General features: G+C 42.6%; 1 protein-coding gene across 6 annotated transcripts in view; it reads right to left on the reverse strand.

The window, feature by feature from the left end:
* The window catches only part of LOC111872686 (glutamate receptor ionotropic, NMDA 2B), a 309458-nt gene that overhangs the window by 38663 nt on the left and 260568 nt on the right, over positions 1-10227 (reverse strand). For all 6 annotated transcript variants that reach the window (XM_023866807.2, XM_033754788.1, XM_033754785.1 and 3 more), the window contains exon 11: positions 8056-8239. In XM_023866807.2, the coding sequence (XP_023722575.1) occupies positions 8056-8239 (184 nt within the window). The remainder of the gene's footprint in view (positions 1-8055; positions 8240-10227) is intronic.

Raw genomic sequence — 10227 nt, forward strand, 5'->3', positions numbered from 1 at the left:
CATGTACTTTGTGGCAAATATCTTAATCTGTCGTGTGTTTTAGAACCAGTCGTGTCAACGGTGAACTTCATTCGTTCTGGTGGGCTGAACCATCGTCAGTTCCGTGATTTTCTGTCAGAAGTGGAAGCCGATTATCCTGACTTACCCTACCACACAGCAGTTCGATGGCTCAGCAGTGGTAAAGTTTTATTAAGATTTTTTGAACTCAGAGCAGAGATTGAAATTTTTCTCAATGAGAAAAAACGCCCTCAACCACTATTATCGAACACTAAATGGCTTTGGAAATTAGCTTTTGCTGCTGATATCATTGGATTTCTTAATGGATTCAACTTGAAGATACAAGGCAAAACAATGCTAATATGTGAAACTTACACAGCGGTAAAATCATTTCGACGACAACTGGTTTTGATTGAGTCACAAATCATGTCAAACTGTTTCGTACATTTCCCATGCTGTCAAACATTAAAAGAAGAAGTGGATTCCCAATTCCCGCACGAATTTGCAGGTGATATATTTTCTGAGCTCAAAAAACAGTGCCAGCAACGTTTTTCGGATCTTGATGCAAGTGCAGAAGACATTTCCAGATTTGAAAATCCATTTAACTGTATAATTGAGGAACTTCCACCTAACCTTCAATTGGAAGTGATTAATCTGCAGTGTGATAACATGCTAAAAGGCAAATTCCAAGAGAACAACCTAACAAAATTCTATAAGTGTCTTCCAAGTGATGAATATGGTGAATTAAGATCATATGCTCAAGGTTTGATCTCTGTATTTGGTAGTACCTACCTGTGTGAAAAGACATTTTCAAAGATGAAATACGTAAAATCTCAATACAGGTCAGCATTAATAGACGAACATTTGCAGTCAATTATGATGATAGGGAATACTAACTTTGACCCCCAATTTGAAGAAATGTTATCTAAAAAAAAACAATTTCATTCATCCCATTAGTAGGCTAAAGCTGTGTTTCAAACAATGATTGTAGTTCCTTTTGTATTTTTATTATGTTACATTTTCACAAGTAAATTTGTGAAAACTTGTTGTTTAACCTGTTATTTTAACTGTACCGACCTTTAAAGATCATCGAGTTTGTCTCTTGGCCCTCAGAGTGTAATGTATTTTATATTTGGCCCTTTACGAAAAATCTTTGCCGACCCCTGTCCTAGAACATAATAATCTTCATAATCACCGCTGTGAGAGCCTCTATTGTTTGTGAAGGCTAATGAGTGTCAACTTCACGGAAACGCGTTCGCCTCATCCGTAATTTACGCGGGTTTTTACACGTCACGATAAGAATATCTGAAGTTAGAGACTTAAGTCTCTGATTCTTCATTCGAAATGATAAGACTCATCGACACCACTTCCTTCACTGTAGTGTAGGTGAATGTCCAGCGGAGTTAGGCTTAAAACCCACTGACGCGACAAGCCGCGCGCGGTTTCTCGAGTGTTGTCACTCGCGGCCGTTATTTGTATTGCTTTATGAGCCGCGTGCGGTTAAGTTTTGGAACGCGGCACACAGGCGGCAGAGCTGTCGCACGCCTAATATGTACAACTAACGGACTCGCGCGACAAAGAGCGGCTAGCCGCTCGCGACTAGTCGCGTCAGTGGGTTTTCAGCCTTAGGTTCCGAGATAGACTATGAATATCTTCCAAGCCACCGCCCTGGAAAATGCTCATTTAAACCATCACAAACAATCTCTGCTGAAGTGACATGTCATCAGGGTAAGTGATCTCTCTTTGTCGTCCTGATTTCTTGGCAACATGCCAAGTTACAGCAAGATATACTCAGTGCTTCATATACTGGGTCTCTCAATTTTTTTTTTTTGGATTAGGCTGTCTGTTCTGTTCCTGTTCAGAATTAATTATGAAATTTGAATATTACAGACAGTCGGTATGACTCTTTGGACGAGTGATCAGTTACAGGGCCGCTACCCAAACAAAGGACAACACAAACACAGAATAAACGCGCACAGACATCCATGTCTCGAGTGGGATTCGAACCCATGATCTCAGTGTTTGAGTGGGCGGAGGCTCTTCATGCCTTAGCGCGTCCACTATGACAGAGCTCTAACCATCCTATGTCTCGCTCTCCATTCCGTATGCCTAGTGTTCCAGTGTCCACCCGTCAGGAGTTTAGATCCCAGAGATTAAGAACGCCGTGTACTCTTCTGCAGATATAGCGTGCCTGGGAGGAGAGTAGATCGCAGAGATTGAAGAACGCCATGTACTCTTCGGTAGATATAGCGTGCCTGGGAGGACAGCAGATCCCAGCGATTGAAGAACGCCATGTACTCTTCTGCAGATATAGCGTGCCTGGGAGGAGAGTAGATCGCAGAGATTGAAGAACGCCATGTACTCTTCTGCAGATATAGCGTGCCTGGGAGGACAGTAGATCGCAGAGATTGAAGAACGCCATGTACTCTTCGGTAGATATAGCGTGCCTGGGAGGACAGCAGATCCCAGCGATTGAAGAACGCCATGTACTCTTCTGCAGATATAGCGTGCCTGGGAGGAGAGTAGATCGCAGAGATTGAAGAACGCCATGTACTCTTCTGCAGATATAGCGTGCCTGGGAGGAGAGTAGATCGCAGAGATTGAAGAACGCCATGTACTCTTCTGCAGATATAGCGTGCCTGGGAGGAGAGTAGATCGCAGAGATTGAAGAACGCCATGTACTCTTCTGCAGATATAGCGTGCCTGGGAGGAGAGTAGATCGCAGAGATTGAAGAACGCCATGTACTCTTCTGCAGATATAGCGTGCCTGGGAGGAGAGTAGATCGCAGAGATTGAAGAACGCCATGTACTCTTCTGCAGATATAGCGTGCCTGGGAGGAGAGTAGATCGCAGAGATTGAAGAACGCCATGTACTCTTCTGCAGATATAGCGTGCCTGGGAGGAGAGTAGATCGCAGAGATTGAAGAACGCCATGTACTCTTCTGCAGATATAGCGTGCCTGGGAGGAGAGTAGATCGCAGAGATTGAAGAACGCCATGTACTCTTCTGCAGATATAGCGTGCCTGGGAGGAGAGTAGATCGCAGAGATTGAAGAACGCCATGTACTCTTCTGCAGATATAGCGTGCCTGGGAGGAGAGTAGATCGCAGAGATTGAAGAACGCCATGTACTCTTCTGCAGATATAGCGTGCCTGGGAGGAGAGTAGATCGCAGAGATTGAAGAACGCCATGTACTCTTCTGCAGATATAGCGTGCCTGGGAGGAGAGTAGATCGCAGCGATTGAAGAACGCCATGTACTCTTCGGCAGATATAGCGTGCCTGGGAGGAGAGTAGATCGCAGAGATTGTAAAGGGCCATGGGGCAGCACCAACTTGAATATTGGCAGCTTGTATTTTGTCAGACTGGTGGTGTAGTAGTTCATGGTGAGTGGTTGCACTTCGAATTATAATAGCTGCACCCCCATGTGCAGTGCCATCTGGGTGAGGAACATGGTACTTTGTAGTATGGTATTATAAACATTTTTCTAGTAGTGAAGTGCGTCTCTGATATTAATGCAATATCTGTTTTATGTATTTATAGAAAGTTTTGCAGTTCTAGCTTGTGGTTTGACAGCCCGTTGACATTTCAGAGTAAAATTCGTAGCGAATTTTCCCTTATTGGTCAGTTTTGTTTATAAGAGTGCTTAGCATGTTCAGTACCATGCTGTTTTGATTGATTAGTTGGTTGAAGATGGCTTTGAATTCATTTAAGAAGGTTGAGACCTGCTCTGATACGTTGGGTGACTGCAGGTTTTGTGAAAGTATTCGGGAATAGGGAGTCTGTTGATTTGATGGAGTTGGAACTGGAGATGTATTGGAGTTTAAAGGAGGAAACTGGTTATTATTGTTGATGTTAATATTTGTGTTATGTGTTTGAGTGAAGTTTTGTCGTGGTTGAATTATTGTTTTGCTTCTTACTTTTTGTAAGTTTTTATATACGTCGCAACCGTTGTAATTGACCGGGTGGCATAGGGCGCATTTTGCTGGAGTATTTGGTTTCTCTTTACACGAGGTTCTGTTGCGTCCGCCTCTGCATTTAACACAAGTATACGGTCTTGCGCAATTTGTTTCTGTATGCTCATAGCACTGACATCTTGTGCACTGTACAATGTCATTTTTCTTTCCTGGGACTACTCAGTCATAAAAGAAACCCGCGCTACAACAGACGAAACGGAATATGAGCCGTTCTGGGCATATATGTGGAGGATCTTACCAGGACGCAATCTGTATGGCTGGACACTTCTTGCCTGTCCGGTTGACCTCATTTCTTTCGTTTTGTGTCGCTGTTTTCGACGGGTCTCGTGCAGGAAGGATGAGATGAAACAGGAACTGTTACAGAATGCCGAGGTTCTCATGGGACAGTTGAGAGATGCATTGGCGTTTATGCAAGATATGAAGAAATGTCGTGACCGGTTCCAGAGTGATGGTGAACCAGTGAAGAAGCTTGTGAAGGTGGAAGACGAACTCCATGATCGATTCCAGATTGAGGTGGATTACATGACGGAGAAGACGATGGAAGACGAAGAAACCCAAGCTCATTTCAGAACGAGATGGTTCGAATGAAGATGATGAAAATGGAAGGCAGACGCCATGTTCAGTTACAGAAGCGGATGAATTCAGTGAAGACGACAATGATAGCGGCACACAAGCTCCATGATGTACCCCCAGAATAAGGCGGAATCTAGGAAGAGAACTGGGGCTATCCCATTCAGTTTTGAGATTTCAGTTCTGTAAGGGAGGCTGTCAGCCGGTCACAGTGGTCGCATGGTCTAAGGCATGGACTTTCTTAACTCACTCGAACGCTGAATCGTGTGTTCGAACCCTACTCAAGGCATGGATGTCTGTATGTGGGTTTATTCTGTATTTGTGTTGTCTTCTGTGTAGGTAGCGGCCTTGCAAAGGATTGATCACTCATTCAAGGAGGCCTACCGTCTGTGTAAAAAGGATTACGGAACTAAAGAAGAGGTCAGGGCCCAACAAAGGGCTGTAGAGCCATTGGCGGATGAAAAAATGAATTAAAGGGAATGCTGTAAAGAAAAGAATTAGGTGAAAGGTGCAGCTGTGAACAGAAGATTTTATATGTGATCTCTGGAGTGTGTAATTCAGTCAGAATGTTATAGTTCCTGTGTTAGAAGCCGTTACCAGGAAACGGCTAGTGTAGAATGTACAAGTAGTAGACTGAGGACACTAGTATGTGTATCGGTGATCTGTAAAACATACTACAAATCCAATATCGAATCCAAAACCACATCTAGAGTATTTTGGCGTTTATAATGTCACTTATAGCCGTCTTCTTCGGAGGGTTCTGCTTATTGATCTTTCTGTTTACATGTAGGCAGCAAAGTTGGAGAAGTTTCTCGTCACCTCTTGGGATGGTGCTGTATGAACGTATGTATGAACGTGTAGACGTCTAGAGTAGGAGAAAACTGTTCCATGTCTCCTTACTTGCCTCCCTGCTTATTGCTGGTTTCTTGGTTCGTTTACAACTCGGTACTAAATGTTGGGGCAATGCGTTCCTTCGAAACGTCTGTGAACTTTTAAGTGCATGGTGTTATATCCCTGGAGATCTCACTCATTTCTTTCAAGTAAAGTTTGTGACTTTGAGTTAGATGTGCGAGTTGTAGTTGCGTGCCAATTAGGAGTATCGTCTCTTAGTTCACTTTTATTTTAAAATAAAGTGCTTCTTATCACACTTTGCATGAAAAGCTATGAATATAATTTGTACAGCCAAATATAAATAATGAAGGGAAGTTACAAAAAGTTGCTGTAAGCAGAATTTTTCATGAATATATATATATATATTTTTTGTTGCTTAAAAGTTATAAAGTTAAGTCTTTTATGAGAGGCAGGCGTATTGCTCACTTCTGTTAATATCACGTATCATTAGTACAGAAATTGAAAAATGTACTGCCGGTGGGTAAAGTCTATTTTAACGAAAGTGTAACTTTGATATTAAGTTTACAATATAAGAAACTCTTAACCAGTTCAGGTGACATGTTTTCAGTCAGTTCTGACTGTAAAAAATAAGGTGAAAATAAAATAGCAAGCTTCATCAAATCATAAACTTCTCGTTTATTAACAGGTACAATTTTGCTGCCTTCTGCGATGTGACTCTGTTTAGTCCCAGAGTTCAACGACGTTTCGGAGGAACGTTCTCCATTTTTCAGGGTTGAAGTATAAGCCCAGTAAGAAGAAAGTTGAGAGTTTACTGCCTGCTTTTTTTCTGTTTTTTACTTATTCTTCGACCTTGAAGCTGGAAGCAATACTTTCCTCCGAAACATCGATGAATTTGTGCATCAGATCCCAGAATATATGCTCTCCATAGTGACGTCAGTAGGAGATTCAGGTTGTTTCAGAATCTGGTGTAGGGGAGCATATTTGCAAGAGTTTCTAACAGACAGGAAGTGACGGGAGGCTGGAGAAAATTGCATAATGCGTGGCTTCGTATTTTGGATCTGACGTTCTCACGGTGTGACTATGAAAAGTCCAGTCTTCTCTGTTGTAACGCCCTGTATTTCGCAGAAAATACGATGTTTCGGAAGAACTAATCGCCTCCATCTAACGGCAGAAGAATAAGTCAATGGAGAAACCAGCAAAAGCAGGAGGAAAACAGAGGAAACATGAAGGCGTTTCTTCCTCCGAAATCTCTGGCTTTCTCCGAAACAGTGGGCGCCACATCTGGGGACATCGTACATTTCCGTGGCTTCATACTTTGTAAGCCTTCTCTTTACCAAGCAGACTATTATTAGAGTGAACGAGATAAAAAGGTAACATGCCATGGAGGCTTATACTGTTGTGAGACGTCGAGGCTCCCACATTTTCTCTAGACAGTCAGTTAACAGATGGCGGTGAGGTCAGCCTTACACGCCGCTCGCCGTTTACTCCCAGGAAGATTCGTGTTACCCATTTTTGTTAGAGGCTGAGTTGACTCTAGGGCCATAGTGCGTTTGGAAGAATTAGGTCACTTGAAAAATTCAGTGACCTCAGGGGAATCGAACGCGCGACCTTTCGGCTTGTAGCATAATGCCCCGAACGAATGATACAGGCTAAATAAAATATAGATTAAAGCATACGTGTATATTTCGGATAAAGCAATAACGCTTTAAAAGATAGAGATTCACATTACGACATTTCGTTTTACGAATTATCGCCAGGAGCGTAACTATTTTTATCAGCAAAGGCTACCTGTATGCTGATATTTACAGAGCGAGAGTTTTAGTTTGGTTCGAGGTTCTGGGATGAAGTTCTCCCTGTGCTTAATTAAGCATCCCGTCTCGGAAACGGATGGTGGAGCGAAGGCAAATGTATTCCCACTCTTAAACTCTATCCTGGATGGGGGAAAGCAATCAGCTTCACGCTCCTTGGGAAAATCTCCCGCTGTACGAATTGGATAGGAGGCTGGGTGGGCCCAAAGCCAGCCTGAACGCTCTGAAGAGAAATCTCTTGCCCCATTCGGGAATCGATCACTAATTACTTGTTCGTCTAGCTATACCAAGTAGGGTCTTGAGGGTTTTAACTAAAAAAAAAACTCCGTGGTTTTAGTCCGCAAGCGAACTATACCGACCGAGCGACCACCGCTTGTCGGCGAAGTTGGTATCAACTTTAGCGGGTAGAGGGTGTCGCATGGCCAGCGCAACGAATCCCCACGGCCGTTAACTTAGGTTTCCTAGACCGGAGCCGCTACTTTTCCATTCAAGTAGTTCCTCAATTATCCTATGAGGCTGAGTGGATCCCGTTCCAGACCTACTACTTCTCAGAAAATCTGGTAACGCCGGGAATTAAACCCGGGACCTCTGGATCTGTAGCCAGGGACTCTGACCACTAGACCACAGAGGCGGTCATTGAAATATTATCCACAGATTATTAAACGATATTTGTTTCTTTAAAAACACAGCTAGTTAGTTCAGTTTTCGTTATTATACCAAATAAGAAACAAGAAGATTGTCATAACCGAAATTTGTTGTTACTGATAGGGGCCTCCACAGTTTGATTGCCCCAAGGGGGACCCCACAAATGTAAATCTGGCCCTGTTCTTTTGGAAAGAACAGATATGACTTACCTAGAAATGCTGTAGGTGAGATGATGCCAGTTCTTTTGGCTACCACAATAGCAATTCCTGTATCGAGGAAAGGTAACGAGAAATCGATAGCTTGCGATCTCTCGAAATTGATCTTGAGCGACGTGATAACCATGTCTGCTTGATGGTTTATAAGGGCAGCCACCAGGCCGTTCCATCTGCCATTCTGTGGGCATAACGTCATGAAAAGTGGGTCAGTATATTGTCTTGCAAGATGATACCGACGTTTCGGAGCAAAATATTACTTCCATCTTCAGGTCCGGACCTGTACTGGACCCCATTTCTCTCCTCTTAGCGCAGAGTGGCCGTCTTCCATATATCTCCCTAAAACAGGCGATTTCCTCTCGGGGAAGCCCCGAATTAATAATCACGCAATAATTTACCTACGGAAACGAAATTTTGCGAGTATATTCTGGTAGACATTGAGATACTTTGGTCACAGAAGACTCTGAAATTAGTTTCCTTCCGCCTGGAGAGACTGACCGAAACCCCTCTCCATACTCGCATCAATTGCACCGCCTCAAAAGTAGGATCAAGACTGAAGAAAATGGCGCCCGGTCACTGTTGCAAGTTACACAGTGTTGCCAAGTTTCACATTCATCGGTAAATTATTATGTGAATTATAATTATTAATTCGGCGCTTCACAGAGTGAATCATTGTATATAACACAACTGAGTCCTCACCTTGTATTCAACTTCGAGGATGGAAACACCATGTTACTCCGAAACGTTGTTTAATATTTACACCTCTCAGTGAGATTTAAGGTTTGTTATTTGTGTTATATATAATTTATTATAATAGTAAAACTTGTATGCTTCAGCAGTTATTGCGCAAGTTAATGTAGTCAAGCGTCTCCATTCGTTAATCGTTGACTTCAGGGCTACTGTAATTTTACTCGTAAGTATCTTTGGCATAATAAGTATATTTAGGTACTTTGGTTTTCTTTTAATTTTGAAATCAATATATCAGCGGTCATCCTACATTATACAGTATGTAGTACAGGTTAAAATAACTTACGTTTGATAAACATTAATACGAAAATTTGGTGATCTTAACGTGTATTTCCATCTGGCGATTAAATTCCTTATTTACGAATTCTTATGAGATTTAAGTTCATTATATTTCCTCCAAAACTGTTATATTAATTCCTTCATTTAGATGTCCGAAATACATTTTATTCCGTGTAACGTAACAAATAACAGACTTGTATAAAGTTTAATTTGGGTTTATATTGTGGTGTATTAAATATTGTCACGTGTTTTGTGCGTCACGCAACAAATAGATGCACGTAGGTCTCAAATTCATTAGAACCTTTATTGTTCTTCACACTCACACAATCACACGCTTTACAATTCCGACGTTTCCATAGAAGTGACTCTTCCGGATTCCAAACACGTTACAATATGTAAGATTTGAGGCTTTCACGGCGGTGACTATGAAAAAAGCAGTCTTCTGGGATTTGGCACCGTGTATATGTGGTGTTAACCGACGTTTCGGAGGAACGTATCGCCCCCATCTNAAAAACGAAAATCTTGATAATCAAAGCCATGAAAATCTCAAAAGTTCAATTTTGTTCAGATTTACTGGGTTTTTGGACTTTGTCCATCGTCCTGTATTCTAGAATCTAGAAAACAACTGAAGAAAGCAGTCTTCTGGGATTTGGCACCGTGTATATGTGGTGTTAACCGACGTTTCGGAGGAACGTATCGCCTCCATCTTCAGGGTAGAAGAAAAAATAGAAATCTGCAAGCGAGGAGACCGTGAGAACCGGTAAAAGCAGACTGTGTGGAAATATACACAGTTATGTGAGAGCAGAGAGGGAGAAGGGGTGAAGGGCAAGTATACAAGCGAAAGCAGTAGTGTGGGAGGGGTAGGGGAAGGGAGCTGGGACAAGCGTGGTTTTTGTGTAGGGGAGAGAAAGGTAAGGTTAAAGGCTTGGAACAACCCGTAAGCTGAGGGGGAGGGGTTGTTATGTTGGTTGGTCATGGCCTGTGTGGCCTTCTGGATCTGGCGTCATATCGCGGTGGGGGTTTTTTAAGAGAACAGATGAGAGGTTTCCAAGACTTGCTGAGACAAAACCCCCCTCTCTGTTCATATTTCCTGGATGCCGTTCAATCTCAATTGCCTCCCTAATGATACGATCCATATAGCAG

This window comes from Cryptotermes secundus, unplaced genomic scaffold (genome assembly GCF_002891405.2).
Source record: "Cryptotermes secundus unplaced genomic scaffold, Csec_1.0 scaffold143, whole genome shotgun sequence".
NCBI classification, from domain to species: Eukaryota; Metazoa; Arthropoda; class Insecta; order Blattodea; family Kalotermitidae; genus Cryptotermes; species Cryptotermes secundus.